The sequence below is a fragment of the Acipenser ruthenus genome, chromosome 10 (genome assembly GCF_902713425.1).
Source record: "Acipenser ruthenus chromosome 10, fAciRut3.2 maternal haplotype, whole genome shotgun sequence".
Classification (NCBI taxonomy): domain Eukaryota; kingdom Metazoa; phylum Chordata; class Actinopteri; order Acipenseriformes; family Acipenseridae; genus Acipenser; species Acipenser ruthenus.
Genome location: NC_081198.1, coordinates 27,533,596 through 27,557,908, shown reverse-complemented (window position 1 = coordinate 27,557,908; position 24,313 = coordinate 27,533,596). Strand labels below are relative to the sequence as shown.

Below are 24,313 nucleotides of genomic sequence, written 5' to 3'. Positions count from 1 at the left end.
GCTTTCTTATGACAAAATGAAGCATTTCTATGGTACAATCTGATCCCCAGTATTATAACAGATCCAAGTTAACATGGTTCATGGGTACCAAATTAAATTATATTTACCCTTTTGGTTCCCAAGAAAGAATGCATTGAATTTTGTTTAGAAACAGACTGCAAATTAAAATGTTATACGTTTTTGCATGATTCTTTTAATTAAGCCAAAAATAATCTAATTTTAAAAATACATTAGTCATTTATGTGTTATAGCTGCATTTCATATTGAATTGAGACCCCTAAAATCAAAAGGAAACCCTTCTAAGAAATACATAAACTGTGACCCCTTGTTAGCAATTCCTAGTACTAAAATCCATTGCGATACTCTTCTGAAAATCAATTACCATTACCCTACAGCGAAGGATCAGAGCTTAGAAAACCTTTGAATACAGAAGCACAGCAGCCTCCAAAATAGATTCTCACCTTATAGTGAGGCCAGGGTAAACTATGGAAAATGAATAGTGTAACCATGGGTATAACTGCAAAAATATCATGCACAAACCCTGTGGTAATCTTTTGCAAGGGTAATCAGTCCCCCGATTTAAACCACAGGGTATGTCTCGTCCCCGTTTGTCTGCATTGTTTTTCTCCTCTTCAGGGTGTGGTGCCCTATCCTCCCTGCTTCAGCCTATGCTCATCTCCGCTGTCGGGAACAGGGGGACCCTTAGGCGAAATTATATCTTACAAGACTTACATCGTGCTCCCTTATTCATCCAGACATTCCCCCACTGAGTGAAATGATATTTATTATTAATGTTCATTTCACTTTTCAATTATTTATTTATTTATTTAACCAGGAGATTTACCCATTGAGGCGAGGCCTCATTTAGAAGGGGGTCCCGGGAAACAATAAACAATTAAAATATACAAACACCACAATAAAAACATGCAGGGTTCACACTTAATCAGCAGCATACAGAGATCTTAGAATAGCACAGTAGGACCTCAGAGTTGCAAACAACAAACTTACGAACTGACCAGTCTATCAAACACCCCACTTTCAACGGAAGTATGCAATCACTCAACCTTGCGTGCAATGCAACCAGATAGGCACTTAAGCAGCGTGCTGGTCATGGAGAAGACAAAATTCCTGGGCCAGAAAGGTGAGGCAGATTTCAAAGCAAGTACGGGCAATTTTACTAGGAACAGATTTTTATTTTCAAGACAAAGGAGGCTGAATAACTAAGCACACTGCATGAATGCATTTTGTTTAAAATCAAGCACAACAATGCATTGGCTTCTAAGCAATTCCCTTTAAAATGAGAAAAGAAAAGATTATCAAATGCCATCTTCATACTATGATGGAAGCAATTCCACATCTTCGCAAGTTCATATGCAAAAAATAATCAATATGGTAATTAAAAGTAAGGTGCTCATCAATCCATATACCTGGATATTTATAAATGGAAATTTTCTCTAATAACTCCATGTAATGTAACAATAACCCTAGTCAGATTTCTAATCTTCCTCCTATTCGAACACAACAGCATTGTTTTCTTCCTTGGATACATTAAATAATAATCTGTCCTGAAATAGCCGGTGCTGTACAATATTAAATGCAGCCTGCATATCCCTCTGTACTGCCTGTATGGAGTATCCTGCAAAATACAAAACAGTAGAGAGGATTGGGCCTTACATAGAGGCTCAAAGGTCTAAATAATACCATCAACTCTTATTGCTTGTGTTTAAACTTTTAGGTAGGCCTAATCCTTGAACCAACCAACATAGACTTGTATGATCAACAGAATTAAAGGCTTTAGATCAATCCAGTAATAAAGCACCTACACGTTTACCAGTACCCAAAGCAAGCGCTATTTCATTAATCACATTGAGAACTGCAGTTGGTGTACCGACTGATGACCTGCTAGGATATTATTCTGTTCTACCAAACTAAATTGTTCCTTTATTAAACTCAAATACTTTGGCAATAACTGGAAGTACAGATATTCAGCTATGGCCCAAAGTTTTGCATCACCTAGAATTTTAGGAATGAGACTAAATAAAAATTATATTGCAAAAGTCTACCGGAAGCCATAATAGTAGTACAGTATTTCATGTTAGATTTTGAAATGTCACATCTTTCAGTTTTTGCCAGTACAGTAGACCCCCGTTAATCCATGCAGATTGGGACAGACATGAGCCAGAATTTGTAAAAAATACGGATTAGCCAAAATTGAGTTTACTGTTTGGGAAATCCCTGCGCTATTAATTGAGAATTCGAAAAATGCAGTAATACAAATAAAATATAATGTCCCAACAACGGTCAAAATATATACTGTACATAACCAGCGTTGTTCAGAAGCAGAGAGAGCTAGTTTAAAAAAGGTCACTGATCTTGCTCCGAGTCTTTGTCATAACTGCTCTTCATATTCAGACTGCCAGGCTAAGAGAGTCTTAAATCTGCTTTCTGCTCGCTTGTCACTGGTTTCGGTAACTACAATACAGCACTTGCACTATACTGTACACAGATCAGCTGATTTTCACACTAATAAGCATGTGAATACCTTCATCTGCATAGAGCAGATGATTTCTGCACAAATACATTTTGATAATGTACTGTATTAAACCAAATTATAGAAACACAAATTATTGAAACACAGATTAACAGGAGTCTACTGTATATGGAAAACTACAAAGAAGTATGTAATTCAGTACGTTAATGTAACATTATACAGCAGGTTTCAATCGACTTTATGAAGCAAAATGAGTTAATTCTATAGGGAGACGTAAAACTTTAGGCTATAACTGTAGCCATTTGTTTAACTATATAATTAAATTTTTTAATAACTATATTTTTTTATATAACTATATTTTTTGCAATTGTTGTGCAGCTTCTGACTTGGTACCTTGACTCCATTTCATGGCAAAATTCCTGGAAACCATTACTCTTGATAATGTTAAATCAGCCGCATATCTTTAGAGATGAATGTATATTTAGTATTTGCTTTGCTTCATTTGGCAGGCAGTTTATCAATACAAGTTTGCTAAAAATAATCTGACACTGCTGTTTGGAAAATGAAGAGCCACCAGTTTCTGATAATGTTATAATGTTTATAGACATCACTTGGCTCATTGCTGAAAATCCTATTTAGGTTATTGCTAGCAATACAATACAGTAACAATAAAAACAAATGAAACAGTTTAGTAACAGTCCAGCAATGTCATGTGAGAGTAATCCTATGTACAGTACTCCACAAATTAAGTTTAGCGTTTTACTGGCATTATAATAATAACCAGGATAAAATATGAAACACTGATAAAGGCGTATTGACTGACTTGTTGCTCTAAAATAGGTCCACTGCTATGTATTACCCGATTGTAATTTAAAGAGCGCCCCTTTTAATGGAAACGCAGAATTAATCCTCCCAATTGTTTCTTTGCTAATTCTGCCTTGTTATTTGCAATGAGGCGCTTTCCAGACAGAATGTCTTTATGAAACCAACGGTGTGTAGTGTAGTGACTACATCCTTTAAAGTGATCCATTTTCTTTAGAGAATGTATAGCTAGAAAAATAGCTTTGAGCTAATTTCTTCATCGTCAGAAAATATAATTCAATTAAGAAACGGCCATGGTTTGACATTGCTAATTATAGCTTTAGTAAATGAACTAAACAATAATGAAATACGCAATTAATTTAGCTTACTTACTTCGGGAAAGCCCCGCCTTCCCTTTCAATTTGAAGATGACCGCCCAAACAGTACTTTTGGGATATGCCTGCTTGTCAAGTATTTGATGAGCATTTTATATCAAAGCTGCCGATAGGCCCCTCCATGGAGGGACGCCCTCGGTCCCGCCTCCCAAGGTAATAAACAGTCACTGCAAGAAGGCTTTAGTCTCTTTTGCCTTTCATGAACAGGTAGGTAGGTTGAGTATAAAACTAACCTTCCAGTTGTGTGATTGACTCTTTTAAGAGCTTTCTCTCAGTTCCCTTGCAAATTTTTCAATAGCCTACATCGCGTAGCGATCATAGTCTTCTTTCTAAGCCCTGCAGCTTGCTGCATGTACCTTTCTATAATTTTCCTCTGCTTTTTGCAGCTGTAAAAAAAAAGCCGCCAATGTTGACTCGAGGGCTCTGGGTGACCTCGGCACGCCCACTCGTTGTGCGCGGCCTTTAAAAAAATAAAAATAAAAATAATAACAACTGCGTGCTTCCTCCATTAGGCCCGATATCTGGCCCTATTTTTGAGTAGACAGGCACATTTATTCACTCACCCACAAAGCGGTGGGTAAGTAACTAAAAAATAAAAAAAGACTATTTTTTTTCTTTTCTATCAATCAATTCATCTTTATTTTATATAGTGCCTTTCATAGTGGACCACCATCACAAAGCCCTTTACAAGATGCAGTAACGCCAGAATCCCTAATACTTTAAATACAGAGAAGTGCATAATACATGATATACAGTAAAAAAAAAACAATGCCTAATACAATACAGTGAAAATGCATAATACATGAAATAGTAGCAACAACACAGCAGCTAATAGCAGATATCAGGCTTAAAGAGCATGGAAAGCAAGAGAGAACAGGTGGGCCTTGAGAGTTGATTTAAAGCAAGCAACGGTGGGAGCATCACGCATCAAAGCTGGGAGAGAGTTCCAAAGAGTCGGAGCCATGAAGCTAAACGAGTGTTCTCCAAGTGTGGTGCACTTTTGCTTGGGGATAACAAGCAGGCCAGATTCGGAGGACCTCAGCTTGCGGGCAGGGACATAGCGGGTCAGCAGGTTGAGGAGGTACTCGGGACCTGTGTGATAAAGCGCATTGTAGGTGAGCAGGAGAGTTTTGAAAATAATCCTGAACTTTACAGGTAGCCAGTGCAGCTGGACAAGACAGGGGGTGATGTGTTCACATTTTTTACATATGGTAAGGATCCTGGCAGCGGCATTCTGAACTAGCTGCAGTCAGTTTATGGTGCGTGCCAGGAGAATACCATAAAGAGAGTTGCGCTCGATGCCTGCGGCGCTCCACAGCTCCCTGCAATGGTGTCCTCTGTGGTTTTTAGCACCCTCGACCCCAGTATCCCGGAGCCTTGGTGCTTCGTCACCCTCGGTGCCCCAGGGCCTCAATGCCTCGGTGCATCGATGCCCTCAGTCCAAGCCATATCAAATTTTCATCCGTGCATGTCCTGCAGGCAGAATCTGTCCCTGCAGGACAAACACACCCTGTGTGTCAAGTGCCTTGGCATAGATCATGCCTCTGCTGCCTTAGCAGACAAGACATCCTGGACTATTTGCGCAGGATCCAAGGAGAAAACCTTGCAAAACAGAATGGCGCAGTTCACATGCACCCTTGCGGCTAGCCTGGGAGAGCTGTCTTCGGCCTCGGGATCCCAGGTCTCCCCCCGTCAGCCTTCGAGCCCATCGCACAGTATACCTTGCGCGCAGGCTCCAGCCTGTTCTTCCTGCAACTACTCTAGATCCCCCTCGAGGGGTAGAAAGATAACGAGGAACGCAGATCAGGTGAGGGACATTGCAGAGTTAAAGGGCCAGATGGCCCAAATATTCAAACACTTAAGCAGGCAGCAGGCTTCCCACCCTGCGCCTGCCCAGCTTCACCACCAGCGACTGCCCCAGAACAGTCTCCGGCATCGCCGTTTGTCGCTCCAGAGGTTTCAGAGCAACATGTGGTTATGAGCGAGGGGGAACAGGATACACTGTCTATAGCTGCTTCCTGGGATCAGGAGTCCTTCCTAGGGGGAGAGACTCAAGACCCAGACCTGTCTCTAGCTCGGTTCCAGCGCCCCCGAGCTCGGTTTAGGCACTTATGGAACGAGCAGCAAACTTCCTCCAGGTTCCGGTGTTCCCGGACTTTCTGGAGGAGCTCAAAGCCTTCTGGCAACACCCGGCCTCAGTGCCCAGTGTCCCCAAAAGCGAGGCCGCACTTGCCTCCATGGAAGGTGCAGAGGCGATAGGACTGGCACAGTTCCCGCCGGTGGACTCCACCATAGCGGCCCTAGTGCGAACCCCCCCAGTAGGAAGCCTGACCAATAACGGCCAATGCAGGATCACAGAAGCCCACCTGAAAAAGGCCTACGCGGCTAAAGCACAGGCGACACGCCTTGCAAACACAGGAGGCCTCTTGATGGTCTACCTGGATGGCATGCTGCGCTCTGTTACCCTTCCCGAGCCGCTAGCTTCAAAACTAAGCACAGTCTCAGGCACATTATTGCAGATCTCGGGGTTCCAAGGGCAAGCCCTGGGAAGAAGCCTGACAGGCTTAGTGGTGGCGCGCAGACAGTCTCAGGCGAGGGTACCGGATGCGGACAAGTCTGTCTTACTGGATGCGCCTATCTCCCCTGGCCATACTTTTGGACCAGCGGTAGAGGAGATCCTGTAACGCTCTCCAGAGAGCGAGAGGCATCCCGACAAGTGGCTGCAATACTCCCATCCCCTGCCTCGGCACGGGGAAGGGTGAGGCAATGGTGTCCGGCAGATACTACGGTAACCCAGACTATTCCAATCCCTACGGCGTCACGCAAGGATGGGGAAAAGCTGGACGTGGAGGAGACAGTTCCAGCGGAACCGCCCCAGGCAGCCTCTGCCCCGGCCTCAGCAGCCCCAGCAGGGGCCCTGAAGGCTTTCGGCCCCAGACCCACCCGTTCGCACAACACCATCTGCACTACTGGCGCAATTGCACCTCAAACTCCTGGGTGCTCGCCACTGTACACACCGGCTACGCACTGCAATTCCACTCTGGACCTCCTCCCTTTCTAGGGATCACGGTCACATCCGTGAAAGACCCTCTCCAGGTCTTGGCCCTCAAACAAGAGGTAGAAACACTACTTCAAAAACAAGCCATCCATCTCGTAGGCCTTTGCCCCATCCTAGACCTGAGACACCTCAATGGGTTCTTGAGGGAGAGGATGTTCCAGATGGTCACACATCGCCACATCCTCCAGTCTGTCCGGCCAGGCGACTGGTTTACAACAGTAGACCTGAAGGACACGTATTTTCACGTTCCTATCCGTCCAGCGCACCGGAAATATCTCTTCTTCGCCTTTTAGGGGAGTGTCTTTGAGTTTTCCGTGCTGCCATTCGGCCTCTCCTTAGCCCCCGGCACATTCTCAAAGCGCATGGACGCCATCCTAGCTCCCTTGCAGCTGTGAGGGATCAGGGTGATGAACTGGTTGATTTGTTCCCAGTCCCAGGAGGGGGCAGTGGCCCACACAGCGATTGTGATGGAGCATCTGTCGAGGCTGGGTCTCACCCTCAACAATGCGAAAATCCAATTAATACCGGTGCAGAGTACGGTCTACTTGGGTCTCCGGCTGGATTCCCTCATGATGAAAGCCTACCTGTCGGACGACAGAGTAGCTGCCATTCGCAACTGTCTGGCCCTGACAGTGTCTCATCTATGCTGGAAAGCGCTACGCTGGTGGAGGTAAGCCCCTCACCTGAGCGAAGGTGTAAGAATGAGAGTGATTTTTTTTTTTTTTTTTATTTTAATAATATAGTCGTTGCGAATTATTTTTTATTATTTTCTCCTCAATTTGAAATGGCCAATTATTTTTAGGCTCAGCTCACTGCTATCACCCCTGCGCTGACTCGGGAGGGCGAAGACGAACACACGCAAGTGAAAATGCGTTTTTATCTCTAGAACTGCGGGTTAAAGGGATCTGCCAGTATCCCTTCGTCAGGTCCAAAGTGGAGCTAAACCTCGCCTTACCCAGTCTGTCTAAAAGTTTGTCGACCCGAGGCATAGCTTACGCATTGAACTTGGCAATAGCGTTTACCTTCCTGAAATCCACGCAGAAGCAGTTGGTGCCGTCTTTCTTAGCCACTATAACAATAGGACTGCACCACTCGTTCCTGGAAGGTTCAATCACCCCAAGCTCGAGCATGTCCCTTACCTCTTTGCGAACGCCACTTCGTTGACTTTCTGGGATCCGGTAAGGTCTCTCCCGCACAATGACACCTGGTGGAGAAATAATGTCATATTCAAACAAATTAGTTCTGCCGGGCAAGTCAGAAAAAACATTGTGCTAGGAGTCTCTGGCCAGGGGCCTAAATCATCCTCTATGTTGCCTGGGGCTATAAACAAGACCTCCCTTGCCTGCCAGGGCGTTAATAAATTGACATGATAAATTTCACGTTCATTACGGCGATCAGGCTGTCTAATTTCATAATTCACCTTTCCTATAGCCCCGAATCACTTCATATGGCCCCTGCCACTTAGCACATAACTTGGATTCTGATGAGGGAAGTAACAACATTACCTTGTCTCCTGGTCAAAAGGTTCGAATTAGTGCATTTTTATTGTAATGCTGCTGTTATCGGTGCTGAGCTAATCTGAGGTTGTCCTGGACCAAACGACCGACCAAATCTATGCTTCACTACATTTTTGGATGAGCCTTTGTGCTCTTCCCACCCCTCTCTCAACAGATCGAGGATGCCGCGAGGCTGTCAGCTGTACAAGAGCTTGAAGGGGGAGAACCCTGCCGAACTCTGCGGCACCTCTCTCACTGCAACAAGGAGGTAGGGAAGGAGTGATGCCCAATGTTTTTGCTCTTGTGTTACAAACCGTCTCAGCATCGATTTCAAGGTATGATTAAAATGTTCCACCAAACCGTCCATCTGTGGATGATAAACAAACGTCCTGATGGGACATATTTTTTATATTTGATATACCTGCTGTAAGTTTTAGACAGAAAGTTGGTTCCATGATCAGTCAAGATCTCCTTGGGGATCCCTACTCTAGCCATAATCTGTACTAACTCGGTGGCTATTGCAGCGGCACTAGTGGACCTCAATGGAACTGCCTCTGGATATCACGTAATCTACCACTACTAATATATGCATATACCCAGAGTCAGAAGGTAGCAAAGGGCCCACTATGTCCACTGCAATGCGTTCAAAAGGAGTGGAAATAATTGGCAGTGGAACCAAAGGGACGAGACGAACTCGACTCTGCGCTACTTGTTGGCAGTCTGGGCATGTGGCTACATATTTCGACACATCAGTATGAAGACCTGTCCAATAGAATCAAGCCAATATCCTCTCCCTTGTCTTGTCAGCTCCGAGGTGCCCCGCAAAAGGGATATCATGCGCCAGCCTCATGACCTCGGTCCGACAAGACGGGGGAACCAATAATTGTGTTACAGGATGTCCTGTGCCCGCGGCTAGATTTACCCTATATAGTAATTGCCCCTTGATACTGAAGTGTGGCTATACTAGAGCCCCAGCGCCATCAACATCCTTACCTTCAAAAGACCGGACCTGCCCCCAAGTGTGCACTAGTGACGGGTCATTATTACTTGTATTGTAACGCTTGAAATGTTTTTGCTTACGATTGTAAGTCGCCCTGGATAAGGGCGTCTGCTAAGAAATAAATAATAATAATAATAATAATAATAATAATTATGTTGGCCCCACACTATGTCCGCGCTTGAGTACCACATGTCCAGTATATTGAGAGGGCCCTCTCGGTCACACTGCGTTCCGACTCCTTTTGACTGGCGTTTGTTACCATTCAAGCACTCTCCCACCAGACCCCAGCCTTGTCTCAGTGATGCTCCCTCCCATTTTGCGGTCCTTCTCTCTTTATTTGTTTTTCTAGGATGGAAAATAGGAGAAAGAATTTCAGCTTGAAAAGGAAACACATCACCAATTCGTTCGTTTTTTTCTGCCACGTTTACGTGTGCGGCTGAGACTGCCATTATTTGCATTCATTATTTAAATTTTGGCCAGTCTCGGCCCAGAATAACTGGATGTGGCAACCTTTCCGCCTACTACCCATACTACCAGGTGACATTTTATCGGTCCTACCGATAAATATACTTTTAGTGTGGGGTATGCCGCCGTGTCTCCATGGATACAGGAGATGGCCATCTGACCTCGTGATCGCCACGACACACCGCCCAAGAGAGCTGTTCTAATTAAGGTTTGCTCACATCCTGTGTCCACTAATGCGTGGGTTTTCACATTGCCTAAAACCACATCAATCATACAAGGCCCCTCCCGACCATTCTCACCGTGCTTACCAGGTGCCCAGTTACACGCGGCCACGTCACACTCCATGGCAGCGGGGCATGACCTGGCCAGATGTCCCTGTTGGTTGCACCTAAAACACATTGGGGGGAGAGAGGGAACATTGGTTAAATAGTTGTCCCGTTGCTGGTAGGGCAACAGGGCAGGGGCAGCACCTCTACCCCAGCTAAGGGCCAACCTTGGTCTCCATGAAGAGGAGGCAAGGGGTCCCATTGGGGTCGGCGGTCTCGGAGGTCTGGGTCCCGGGACTGATGGTAGAGGTGGTGTTGGAGGAGAGAGAGGTAGGGGTCGGCTGCTCCGAGGGGCGGGAACCGACAGTATCCCAATCCGAGCGGAGACCAGGGAGTCCTCGTAATCTTCCGCCAGTTTTATGGCGGCTTCCAGGGTGCCGGGGTTGTGGCGCCGTATCCAGACCTGAGTATCGGTGCCAACCACATGGCAGAATTGCTCCACCACCACTGCTTCCCCCATTTCCAGGTTGGTTTTCTCCTCGGGGGTCAGCCAGTGGATCATGTGGTCACACAACTGCTCTGCAACCACCCTGGGGCATGTCTCCGGGGATCTTCGGTACTACCTGAACCATACCCGGTGGGTCTCTGCCGTAATGTTGAGGCGGCGGAGAATGGCCAGCTTGACCAGGGCATAACTGGCGGCGCATGGGTCGCTCATGGCCTGGTAGGCTGCCTGAGCCTCCCCGATCAGGCAGGGTCCCAGCTGGCTTGCCCAGAGCTCCCACGGCCATGACGCGGTGGTAGCCATCCTCTCAAATGCCACCAAGTGCTCCTCTGGGTCATCCTCCGCCATCATCTTCATCACCCGAGCCTTCGGTGCCGACATTGCTGGTGTTACGGTAGGGGCTGGTGCTGTGGAAAGTGCCAGCCCTACCTTTTCAATGAGCGCAGTATAGTGCTCCTCCCTGGTTAGGGCCTCCCGCAGGGTGTCAAAGGCCAACCGCTGTTCCTCTGTCCAGACAAACGGCTCTCCCTTCTTCAAGAGCTGGTGCAAGGGGGCAGCGATGGTGGCAAAGACCTGAATGAACCAGCGGTAGTAGGAGGCGAGGCCCAGGAACCCTCACAGTTGGCGCTGGTTGACTGGCGTGGGCTGTTAGACTCCCCCGACTGTGCTGTCAGACTCCTCCAGCACGTGTATAGGTGGTGAAACAGTGGTGGTTGGGCACTGTCGGTGTAGATGGCCTGGCTGCCCACAGTTCCAAGCCCACAGGTGTGGACATGGACCATATGAGTGCAATCATCTCTGTGATCCAGGCAGGCATGGCTTGGCTGTCTGCGGCGTCACCTTCACCGGTTCAGGCCTGGCACACTGTGGGCCGGTAGCAGCTGGTCCCCTCTTCCCCATCCCGGTCTTCCTCTCTTGTCCAGGCCTGCCCAATTTGATCATGCTCACCTTCAACCCTTTCAGCTAATATGATATTTTCCGTAATATCGCATGTATGCAGGCTTATTTATTATTTAATATTGGTACCTGATACAAAGGTTCAACAAACGCAGATAATGAACTGTATGAAAAGAATATGAAAGCCTCAAGCATACAAACTGGTTATGCATAAACAGAAAATCTATTATTATACAGCGTTAACATGACTTAAAGTTTGCAACAACAAAGATGTTATAAAAGAGATTCCACTTCCTACTGTGAGCCACCACACCCATGCTGATCAATGCAGAGTCTGCTTGATTGACGAAGAGACCCACAGACACGGGACAGCAATGTGTATAGATGTAAACTGGATTGGAGATGTAAACTCTGATCCCCATGTTGAACTTTAAAGTATAACATCACAGGTTTGAGAAGGAGCTTTTACATTTAAAATGCATTTGTGCCTATTGTTTTAAAGTATATAGACACAGAATGTTTACTTCATTGAAAAGGGTGGATAATAAAAATAACAATAATGACAGTGAAACATACAGGCCAAAACAAGTAGCGAGAAACATTATAAATGCAATGAATCAAAAACCTCCACAAGATGACACTTACCTGATTTCCATTCACCTTGGTACTATAGAATTAAAGGCAGATGCACACGGCTGGATGTGAGCTAATGCAGAATAAAAAACTGAGAGGCAGCCATGTTAATTATGTCATGAGTCAGCAGCAAACAGGGGCCTTTATTCCAAAATATCAATATAGAAAAACTAAAACAGCTGCACCATCAGTAAGATTTGCATGGCTGGTTCTTTATTGCTGATAACTCCAAACAAGATTTAGTGAATCTGCCTGTGATAACAGACCACAAATGAAGTAGTTCAGTGACTAAGCAACTGAGCATTCACATAAACCTGGAATTAGATAGTTATATAATTGTATTCTAAGTTATATAATACATTTTATTCCTATAGCATTTTAAAACAGACTTGCACATATCTCCAAAAAAATCCTTTTAAATGACGTCTTTGCATTGCACAAAACAATTCATTGGGAAATATTGCATTCAGATATGTTCTCCTGACTGACTGACTGAAATGAGTTATGAGAAGTTCATAAACAGGAGGCAATTCACCCGCCATTCTGAATACCTCATGTATTTAATCTATTTTATGACAAGAAATCTCTAAAAGGTTTACTAGGTGAATATCAACAGAAATTGATGAGGAAGTGAAAAAGAGTCCTTTATAAACAGTAACCTACAACAAGTAATGGTACGAATACAAATAAAGACAGATGACTTGGTTGAACAAGTGTTCTAATTTTACCTGATAAAATATGTTTCTGCAAAGGTGACTGTAACAGCCTGTAAAAGCAGTAGAGTTTGGAGATGTGGGGAGGATTGTTTTCAGTGTGTCTATGGAGGTTTGCTCTATAATATGATCCCTCCCATTTCTGCACTGCAGTCATATTGCCAAGCACATCCACACCCTGTCTGCTATAAAAGCACTGCATCATTGCCTTCTCATTCTAAACCCTTAGCGTCAGCCTCAAGGAACTGATTCAAAATGGTAAGGAGCTATTTTCTTTTAATCTTTTTGCTATGCTTTATACTGCAGTGGGCTGGCTGTGAGGAAATATGAGATAATAGGTTATTTTCATAGAGCTTTAACCTATGATTTACTTTTCAAAGTCTGTTTTCATTAATAGTTTTATAGAATGAAATAAGTCCATTATATTAATAATCCATGAGTTAAAAGCTTTATGAATTAGACCTGGGTTGGGTTTATTTATTTGGACTGAATTATCACATCTTTTTCCAAAAAGCTTCTCCCAGCAGAATAGTGTATTGCTTGAGACAGCAGTGATTGTCAGTGTTGCTCAGTGTTTTTAACTGAGCAGGAATCCAGAACACTGCAGTATGACAGCAGCGATTGTTAGTGTTGCTGTGTTTTTAACTGAGCTGGGAACCAGACACTGCAGTATGACGACTTGACTGAGGAGCTGAGGGTGTGCAGACAGGAGATTGTCACAGGGCTGAGAAACAGGACACACAGTTCAAGACTGGTCACTCCTCATCTCCATATCCTCAGTCTCGTCTGTCTGTAGACCAGTAATTATTTGATATTTTACCATCTGAGAAAGAAGTCATAGTGCAAGTTAGTAAAGAACTGTTTATTAAATATATGAAATCTGAAATAGTAATATGTTAATATATTACTATCTTAAATATAGGTATAAGCAATAATGTATGGTTAGTGGTATTATTTGCAGATATCCCTTTCTTCACTGTACTAAAATGTTTGGTCTTAAGTAATGCCAACAATGCAACAATATTTGGTTGTACAGTGATGAATCCAATATAATGTTTCAATTAAATGACAGAACTGCCAGAGGGCTCGCGGTTTTTGCTTCGTGGTTAATATGGATGTGCCGATACTTGTACTTTCTGAGTAATTGCCTTTGAGAAATTTGTAGTTAGGTATTAATTAAATGGAATAAAACGTGTTAATTACTCAAGACAAAACAAATGCGGCTCCTCGGTTTCCCTTGCTTGCACAATTATTGAGCATAAATCAATAACAAGCTGACAGTGTGATTTAATATAGAACCTATTATGATCAAACTAACTAAAACTAATTTAGATTGTAGAAGCCATTATTTGTCTGACCTGTCTTTTATAATTTTAATATGCTTTTTTTTTCACTTTCCTTAGAAATGCGTCATCTCTGCAGTGAATTGTGGGATTGTAGTCCTGGGCAAGATGTAATCTCTGATTAAACTTGACAAGCAAATACATATCCCAGTTTACACCGTGGTAGCTCAAGTTTAAGGAAAGGTCACATTTACTTGATGAATCAGTTGCATTTGCTAGATTTGCAACATTTTAATTGACAGTTTATGGCCTTGGTATGGCAGTACAGCCCTAAAAATGTCAGCGCCCCAGATGAGAGGGAAATGTGCTTGTTTGAAATCAACACATTAATAAATAGGTGTCTTCTGATTTATTTAATACTAGCAGATATTTCTTAAATGCAATCATTGAGAAATGCAAGTCTTAGCACACCCCCAGTGGTTAAGACACTGAATTGCAGTGTGCATGACTGCGTGTTAACGCCCAGCCCTTGCCGTTACAGAAGTGGTTTTAACCCTGCCCTGAATTCTTCATTTAACACTAGAACCGCCGTGGTTATACTCATACCTAAAACCGCCACAGGCAGTCATTATGACGGTTATATTTTAAACAACATCAATATTAAAATGAAAGGCAAGCTATCTGACACAACTCAAAAGTTTTATTCAAGCATATCGTATCAAACATCTGCACAGCCGAAACACTGTATTAAAATGAACAATTAAACACAAAGGGGGTTATTTTTTTAACTTACCACATATAAAATCTATAATAAAATAAACATTTCAAAAGAAACTAGGGTGTAAACAGGTGAAAACAGGTATATGTACATACAGAACTGTAAAAACAAAATTATTTTTTAATTTTAAATGAAAGTAACATCTGTTTTTTCTTGTATGTGTCACTCAGTGCAGCACTGAATCCAGGTTGATCTGCTGCAGCCTGCTGCTTTGCAGTTTTCTGATCAAAATGTTTCTGCTGAAGCGCTGTGGCTAGCTTCAAAATTAAATCTCTCCTACTGATGTTTTCCCCGGTGCATTCTTGTACAAAACGAAGGAATTGATGGGTGACAGGTCCAGTAGAGATAACAACAGGCTTGTATATGTATAAAAAAAATAGAATATTGTAGGATATATTCTAAATAAAAACATGTTTTCTAAAAGGCAGTCAAAATGATAGCTTGGCGGTTCTAGGTGGGCGGGATTTTTGTGATCCTGCCTTTGAAACGCTGTCAGAGTATTAAATACATGTATTTAGGAAAAGTCATAAACGGACAACCGCATAACTTTCAGACACGCAGAGTAATTAAAATGTGAAAACCCCAAACTTTCAAAATGACTGCCGTGGCGGTTCTAGTGTTAAAGCAGCTAACCAAGGTTTCAAAAACATTTTCTTACCTCTATTAGCACAAGCCTTATAATCACTGAACCACCTTCTTCTGTTTCTCTCCAGCGTGAGTGTATCTCCATGCATGTTGGCCAAGCCGGAGTCCAGATGGGCAATGCCTGCTGGGAGCTCTACTGCCTGGAACACGGGATCCAGCCTGATGGGCAGATGCCCAGCGACAAGACCATCGGTGGAGGAGACGATTCCTTCAACACCTTCTTCAGCGAGACTGGAGCTGGGAAACACGTCCCCAGAGCAGTCTTTGTGGACCTGGAGCCCACTGTGATCGGTAAGGCTTTGTACCATGAACAAAATTACTTTTTTCTAATACTCAAAAGCTAATGAAATGAAAAACATTTGGTAAGATCTCCCACTTATTTTCAAAATATGAAGCCATACACTTTGTGTCCTCATTTTATTGAAGCGAGGCAAGACCTTTGATAGATCCTGTGGGTCATATTTTCAAAGCATTAACTGCAGTCTGTAATTAACTCCTGTTTTTTTAATGGAGAAAAACACCTGGTAACATGACAAAGCTAGAACCAAACAGCTAGGATATACAGTACAAAACCTCCCAAGCGCCCTCATGTTGTCTGTCATTTGATAACATTTATTATGAACTTTTCTCTGTTAAAAAACAGTTTCTTAAAGAGTGGCATAAATATGGCCCTGTCAGTCTTCTACAAAACATAAGATAATAGAGGTTACAAACCAGAGCAGGCAATTAACCCATCAATGCTTGTTTCTAATAGCTCACTGATCCCAGAACTTTGTCCAGTCTTCTTAAATGATTCCAGAGATTCAGCATCAATGAGATAGCTCGGTTATTAATCCCATACACTCATCAAGTGCCTCTGTCCTCTGAAGTCTGTCTCCATTCTATTTCCAACAGGTTTCCATGTGCATTGTGCAAACTCTTCATTACCTCACTAGATTTGTACTCTACACTGCTGACAACACAACTGTCTCACACTGTCTGTGGTTGACCTGTTTGAATTGTGACTGGCATGTAAACACTGTTACATGTATTAACATTAATTTACTGCATTAATAGCCATTTGGGTGTAAAAGGTATTGAGTACTTCTGTACACATTAGTTTGATTTCTTGTGAATTTTCACTCTGCTAGTTGTTTTCTGGACAATTATATTTGGTAAAAGCAACAAAAAATGTACCTACACTTTGATTTTCATTGTATCAATGCACTGACTCTTGTACAGACTGTGTGTTAAGATTCTTTAACACACAATTCAATGTGATCTTCATCGGAGTAAATCCTTTACAACACAAAGTTGTAGCAAGCTAATGAAGTTGACTGCTTCCCTGGTTCTTCTTTCAATTCTGTAGATGAGATTCGCACAGGAATCTACCGTCAGCTGTTCCACCCTGAGCAGCTCATCACTGGCAAGGAGGATGCTGCTAACAACTACGCCCGCGGGCACTACACCATCGGCAAGGAGATCATCGACCTGGTGCTTGACAGGACCCGCAAACTGGTGAGATTGGAGATTCAGTTTAAGGATTAGAAGATGATTGAGATCCTCTTTAATCCTCATAGCGTCTTGATTTCTTCAACACCAGCCAAAGTTTAATTTTCTCAATTCTCTCTTACAACTCACTTACAACATTTCATGCAAAAGAATCCTAGAAGGATCTATCCTTCAGTCAGGTGATGGCAATTCTTATGAGAATAGAGCTTGGTGTGAATGTCTGAAACTAAAATATAACATGAAAGAACAGAACTGCATGACGGAATATATGTGGCAAAAGTTTTTAAGAAAAGCTGCAGTTTACCACTAAATGTAAAGATCATAAATGCATGGCTTGAAACACTTGTGTATTTATACAGATCAAGAGATTATACGGTGTGTTTTTTTCCAGGCTGACCAGTGCACAGGTCTCCAAGGCTTCCTCATCTTCCACAGCTTCGGTGGTGGTACCGGTTCTGGTTTCACCTCCCTGCTGATGGAACGTCTCTCTGTTGATTACGGCAAGAAGTCCAAACTGGAGTTTGCTATCTACCCAGCTCCCCAGATCTCCACAGCTGTTGTTGAGCCCTACAACTCCATCCTGACCACCCACACCACCCTGGAGCACTCCGACTGTGCCTTCATGGTAGATAATGAGGCTATCTATGATATCTGCCGCAGGAACCTGGACATTGAGCGCCCGTCCTACACCAACCTGAACCGTCTCATTGGTCAAATTGTCTCCTCCATCACCGCCTCCCTGCGTTTCGATGGTGCCCTGAATGTTGACCTGACAGAGTTCCAGACCAACTTGGTGCCCTACCCCCGTATCCACTTCCCACTGACCAACTATGCCCCGGTTATTTCAGCTGAGAAGGCCTACCATGAGCAGCTTTCAGTGGCTGACATCACCAACGCCTGCTTTGAGCCGGCCAACCAGATGGTGAAATGTGACCCCCGTCACGGCAAGTACATGGCCTGCTGCCTGCTGTATCGTGGAGACGTGGTGCCCAAAGATGTCAACTCTGCTATCGCCACCATCAAGACCAAGAGAAGCATCCAGTTTGTGGACTGGTGCCCCACTGGCTTCAAGGTGGGCATCAACTACCAGCCTCCCACCGTGGTGCCCGGAGGTGACCTGGCCAAGGTTCAGAGGGCCGTGTGCATGCTGAGCAACACCACCGCCATCGCTGAGGCCTGGGCCCGCCTGGACCACAAGTTCGACCTGATGTACGCCAAGCGTGCCTTCGTCCACTGGTACGTGGGGGAGGGTATGGAGGAAGGAGAGTTCTCTGAGGCCCGAGAGGACATGGCTGCCCTGGAGAAGGACTACGAAGAGGTCGGAACAGACAGCGTGGGAGATGAGGATGAGGAAGGAGAGGAGTATTAAGATGAAGACCAGTATCCAGACTTGCTCTCCATGCACTGCCATTCATAGTAAAGCTGTCAACAATAATGTATTTGTGCTGTGGATGTGGTGTGTCATTTTCAAAGTTATTCTTCAATATCTTAGCATCCATTCCCTTTAGATTGTAACATAACTATAAACATATTCCAAAATACTCACTGCTGATGCCTCTGCTGTTGTAATGTCTGGAGAATATTTTTGATAATAATAAAAAAACAACATAAAATAATGATTTCTTGAGATTTTTCTTATTTAACAAATGTAACAGTACGGTAGAAATGAAATAAAGCAACACAGTCCAGTTATTGTAGTGAAAACCCTTGGGTAGGGTGTTTTATTGATTTAACACAAATAAATTGTATAAAGGTGGAGTATCAGGTAGTGAGAAGAAACAAGTGGTATCGAAAGTAAATCCAGCGGGTCCGCCTTCGATTGATAGGTTAGTGTATTCAGTATTCCTCAGAGTACGCTGAAAGTACAAAACACACACAGGGTTTAAATTTCTCTCCTTGCTTCCAAATTCCTCCTGTCTCTCCAGTCCCGAAGTTCGAACACCAGCCTCGAGCACAACAATGCAGTCCCCTTTGTATTTGAAACCCCATCCCTGAGATCAGTGGAAGACCAGTCTGCTAGCCTTAGGTGTTCTTAATACACTTGACCTAAGTGCACAGAGTTAGCGTACCCATACTGTTTCCCCGCACAAAGATGGTGTCCCATAAAAATGTGGCGTGATCTCTGTGCAGGGACCCTTGCACTAGCCCAGCATCCTCTGTTATCGGGAGGCTGAATTTCCATTTTCCCTATCACAGTATGATGCAAGATCTTAAAGACGTTCCCAATACTAGTCAATAAGGTTTTTGTTTCAACTTTATCATCATGAAATTCATATTCCAGTCCAAATATTACCACAGATTATCTGAAGTCTCAGATGTTGTAAGTGCTACACTTGAAAGAAACATTTTATTTACAATAAATAATATATCAAATGTACCTACCAATTTGATTTTCATTGTATCAATTGACCAGCTCTTTTATAGACTGTGGGCTGTATGGTAATGGCATCATGGGGTTTAGGAACAAACTCTGTTATTTTGTTTTTAACAGACCTGGGATGTATAAACCTATCTTGTTTAGGTAGCGGCCGCCATAAGAAGATGCAAAGGAATAATAAACAGCAATATGCATGCTCATTATACACCTGCTTGCTTTATAAGCATATACATTAACATGAATTTGCCAGAAGTTTGTCCAGTTACAGAGCAGGTCCAAATCCCTTGAATGACCTGGCCTGTGGATTCTGAGTCCACTACTCCCCCACGGTTGGTATCTTCAAATTTAACAATCTATTTATATAAATCAGGAACAGTGAGGGTCCAAGTACAGACCCTTGTGGTTCCCCATTGAATACATCCCCCCCTCCCCCAATCCGATTTCACACCTCTCACAATGACTCTCTGTTTGTTAACCAGTTCTGTGTCTAGTCACATGTCCTCCCCTGTATTCCTGCTGATTATAAGTCTGTGAGTTTTCAGATGCCATGGAGTATGTTTTTTGGTGCTGGGACCTTGAACACTGGCAAGCACTACACCACCTTCAAGGAGATGCTTTATTGTGTTTAGTTTTATAAGAAGTCCCTTATAAAGCTTTACCATGGTAAATGTGCAGTCATGTTGTAGTTTTCCCATGCTTTTCCCATGTATATACTATAGTTTCTCACATTTTTTAATATGCTTTACTGTTCTTCTCTGGGCTTTATAATGCTTATCCAGGCATTACCATGCGTTCATTATATATTATTACACTTTGCTATGGATTTACTATGGGAAACCTTTATAAGGGTACAGGACGGGCTTAAATTGTACTGTGGGTTTGTGGTATTCACTATTTAAAATAAGTGGGCATAAACCTTAACAACACAGACATTTCATGATCACAAGCACCCTAAACATCCACTATTCATATTCTGGAAGTCATGCAACACATCACTGTAGCTGAAGTTTTATTTTTGATGTGTCAAAGCAGAAAGGAAAAAAAACACAAACCACAGTGTTCTTTTGTCAGTTTCTCATGGTTGTGGTTATCGATTCAGTTGAGTAGCATCTGTGATGGGAGTGGTCAGCCACCAAGCCAGTCCAGACACTAATGCAATTTAAATAAATGGAATATTACCTATGGAGTGTGTGGCAATGTGCCCCGCCCCTGTGTGCATATTATGTGTTGTATGTTGCGTGCGTGTGTTAATGTTGGTGTATAGTCATTGGTACACGGGATATAAACAGGTCTGTGTTTCACGTGTGATTTAAAAAGTGTAGATTTGTATTTAGGCACGAGGAGGGCACAAATCACTTCACGTGCTGGTTAAATGTAATATGTAAGCACGGGGTTGCACAGAATTAATTCACGTGCTGGGATTCAAGTGAATAATTAATTAGTAATTGAATCCCAGCACAACAGTATATATAGAGACACGTAGCATTCACTCGAGGTTGGGTGTTCGGTGAGTGGAGAACGGGATTGGAGACGGAGGTAATTGTGAATTGTAAAAGTGAAAGTATCTGCTCACCGTGTTTGTTTGTCTGTCTAGTCCGTTTTGTTCGTCTATTTATTTTGGCCTCAAGTGCCGTGTCCTGTGTTTTTGTTGTTTCAAACCTTTTATTTTCTGTTCTGTTTATTAAATGCTGAGCGAAAGCATTCGCTCAGCTTCACCAAACCACACCTCTCTGTCTGTTTGTGTTCCTGTTTCTGGTCTGACGCCACCCACTCCGGCCGTCTTTGTGACAAGGTGGCAAAAGGGAGGCTGCAAAGTGTTAGTAAAAGGTTACATCACCACATGCATATCTGTAACCATGGTAACACCAAGGTTACATCACCACACACAGATCTGTAACCATGGTAACACTTAGCAAAGGCCTAGCAAAGACCTGCTTGAGTAAGTGTTTATATGGTAGCTAACAGAATAATTCCACAAGATCATTCTACAAAAAGGTTTCAGAATTAGAACTAAAGGTATTTCCTGGGCATACCTGTGGAGTATAGAATTGATTTAAAAGATTTTGTTGTTATAAAGCCCTGAATGGATTAGCACCCAGTTAGTTGCAGGAGTTACTGACCCTTGTATCTTCTAAACCGCACTCTGAGATCACAGGATGCGGTGCTGCTGGTTATTCCTAGGGTCAACAAAATCAACACGGGAGGTATCACCTGTACACAAGCACTACAACCCATACGGTCACAGTTATTGAAATGGTATGATTGTGGTAGATGTTTTATAAATGTATTGTGGTTTGGTTTTTTCTACTATGTACTGTACAGTACTCTGAGATACTACTGTTTAGAAAGCGCTATAAAAAAGGAAATAAATAAATAAATAAATAAATAAATAAAATGTATGTATAGTTAGGTTGCTGTGTAGAAAAAGGCTGCGTGTTTCTGTACTAATGCAGTGCCATAGGGGGAACGCAGCCTTCCAGCAACATGAGGGATTATAGAGAAAACGGTGATGGATGACAGTCACGGGTTCAAAACTTCTCACAGACACAAAGATCCATATTTTTGGACTTTAATGATTATGTTCAGTAATGTAACTGTGTTCAGTAATGTAACTGTGTGAATTAATGTAATGTAACTGTTCAGTAATGTAACTGTGTGCAGTAATGTAATGTAACTGTGTTCAGTAACATAATGTAACTGTGTTCAGTAATGTAACTGTGTGCAGTAATGTAATGTAACTGTGTTCAGTAATGTAACTGTGTGCAGTAATGTAATGTAACTGTGTGCAGTAATGTAATGTAACTGTGTTCAGTAATGTAACTGTGTGCAGTAATGTAATGTAACTGTGTGCATTAATGTAATGTAACTGTGTGCAGTAACGTAATGTAACTGTGTGCAGTAATGTAATGTAACTGTGTGCAGTAATGTAATGTAACTGTGTGCAGTAATGTAACTGTGTGTAGTAATGTAACTGTGTGCATTAATGTAATGTAACTGTGTGCAGTAATGTAACTGTGTGCATTAATGTAATGTAACTGTGTGCAGTAACGTAATGTAATGTAACTGTGTGCAGTAATGTAACTGTGTGCATTAATGTAATGTAACTGTGTGCAGTAATGTAATGTAACTGTGTGCAATAATGTAATGTAACTGTGTGCAGTAATGTAACTGTGTGCATTAATGTAATGTAACTGTGTGCAGTAATGTAATGTAACTGTGTGCAGTAATGTAACTGTGTGCAGTAATGTAATGTAACTGTGTGCAGTGGAGTAAAATGTGCACCAGTGCTTTACACTCATAGTATACTACCTGTGTCAGCTTCGTGGTCTGGGGATGTCCTAGCTCAGCTGTCCTGTCACACCCCAGAACAATGATCAACCTAACAAGGGCAGCAGTGTGGAGTAGTGGCTAGGGCACTGGACTCTTGACGGAGGGTTGTGGGTTCAATCCCCAGTGGGGGACACTGCTGTTGTACCCTTGAGCAAGGTACTTTACCTAGATTGCTCCAGTAAAAAACCAACTGTATAAATGGGCAATTGTATGTAAAAATAATGTGATAACTGTATAATGTGAAATAATGTATAATGTGATATCTTGTAACAATTGTAAGTCGCCCTGGATAAGGGCGTCTGCTAAGAAATGAATAATAATAATAATAATAACAAAATCCCTGGTTTACTGTTGTATCTCTGACAGTGGAGAGGCCCACTTGGCAGCCATCTTGGCTCAAGAGTGGTGGTGGAACAATTTAACAGATTTCTTTCCACACAGACATTTCAGTCTGGTTTTAGGCTGTAATTCGAGTGGTAAATGATGTGTTGTGGTTCTCTGACGTGGGCTCGACTTCTTGTTTTGCTGGATTTTAAGTGCAGCTTTTGACACCATTGATCACTCTAATTTAATTGATCACCTTGAGAACATGGTGGAACTGTCAGGTACTGTCCTGTCCTGGTTCCGGTCCTATCCTCTAACAGGTTTTACTTCGTTAAAATTTGATGAGGAGACCTCTTATTTATCAAAGGTTACATGTAGAGTCTGGATGCTGAGCGACTGATGCATGCTTTTATATCATCATGAATTGATTATTGTAATGGTCTTTGGTATTGGTAACAATGTGATATCGGCAACTTGTACAAAATGCTACTGCAAGAGTTTTAACTGGGACTAAGCAATGAGATCATATCACTCCTGTGCTGGCATCTCTACACTGGCTTCCTGTCTGATTTTAGGACAGTTTTTTAGGTGCTGCTATTGCCCTATAAGACCCTAAATGGCCTTGCTCCACCGTACCTTAGATATTTAACCACCATACGTCCCTGTGATAGAAAGGCAATGATTCTTGGTGGTAAATCTCCCTCTCGACCTGTGAGGGAACTAAGTAACCGGAAGAGTACTTTGGACTACTTGGCCTGACACCCCCCCCCCCCGGGTTAAAAGGAAGTCGGTCATGTAGAAAAGAGACGGAGCTTCGGTGAACTAACTCATTGACCCGGAGGGGAAATGATGTGGCAGCTGCAGATCATAAAAAGCAGCTGCAATCGTTTACCAAGGGGTCATGAGTGACGGTATAAATCGGGGTCGAAGCAATGTTATCTGTTCCTTCGTTTTGGTTGTGTCATTGACCTGGAAGGACCTGTACTGTTGGTGAAATAATTGTGAGTGTTTGTTTGTACTGTCTATTGTTGAGTGTATTCACTAGACGGCTGACACGTTCCGGAGCTGTCACCAGAGGCCAGCACAAACCCGGAACAGCACTTCACTTGTACCACTGCAAAACTGTATTGCACCACAATCACTAATTCACGCACTAACCTGACTTGTGTATGTGTTTTGTGTTTAATGTGGGGATACAAGAACGGGACTATTTCGGGACCAGCTTGGGGGGATTATAAATGTAAGTAATACACGTTGCTGTGTTACTTGCCATTATTATTATTTTCTGTTTGTTTCGCCGTCAGGCACTGGACAAAAACAACTAATAAAAACAAACCTTTTCACCTGGATTACAATTGTCTGTCT

The 24,313-nt window shown here is 42.9% G+C and overlaps 2 protein-coding genes across 7 annotated transcripts; one reads left to right on the top strand and one right to left on the bottom strand.

Moving 5' to 3' along the window:
- Positions 1-10: 10 nt before the first annotated feature.
- LOC117402681 (putative SCAN domain-containing protein SCAND2P) lies at positions 11-12,835 on the bottom strand. Of its 6 annotated transcripts, none has more exons than XR_009329695.1 (6): positions 12,736-12,835; positions 12,020-12,098; positions 10,015-10,094; positions 9,501-9,586; positions 7,885-7,949; positions 11-4,779 (listed from the first exon to the last, which is right to left on the bottom strand). XR_009329695.1 is itself a non-coding variant. In XM_059032001.1 (3 exons), exons 1-3 carry the CDS (start codon positions 10,532-10,534, stop codon positions 4,753-4,755), a joined length of 612 nt encoding a protein of 203 aa, XP_058887984.1. In that variant the 5' UTR covers positions 10,535-12,007; the 3' UTR covers positions 11-4,752. The 6 variants fall into 6 exon arrangements, 1 of the variants encoding a protein (XP_058887984.1); XR_009329694.1 differs by having other exon boundaries at positions 9,407-9,586; positions 12,736-12,834; XR_009329696.1 differs by lacking the exon at positions 9,501-9,586 and having other exon boundaries at positions 12,736-12,833.
- Positions 12,836-12,867: 32 nt separating this feature from the next.
- Positions 12,868-18,533, top strand: LOC117402673 (tubulin alpha chain-like). The gene is made up of 4 exons (XM_034004052.2): positions 12,868-12,978; positions 15,495-15,717; positions 16,775-16,923; positions 17,309-18,533. Exons 1-4 carry the CDS (start codon positions 12,976-12,978, stop codon positions 18,284-18,286), a joined length of 1,353 nt encoding a protein of 450 aa, XP_033859943.1. The 5' UTR covers positions 12,868-12,975; the 3' UTR covers positions 18,287-18,533.
- Positions 18,534-24,313: the final 5,780 nt, after the last annotated feature.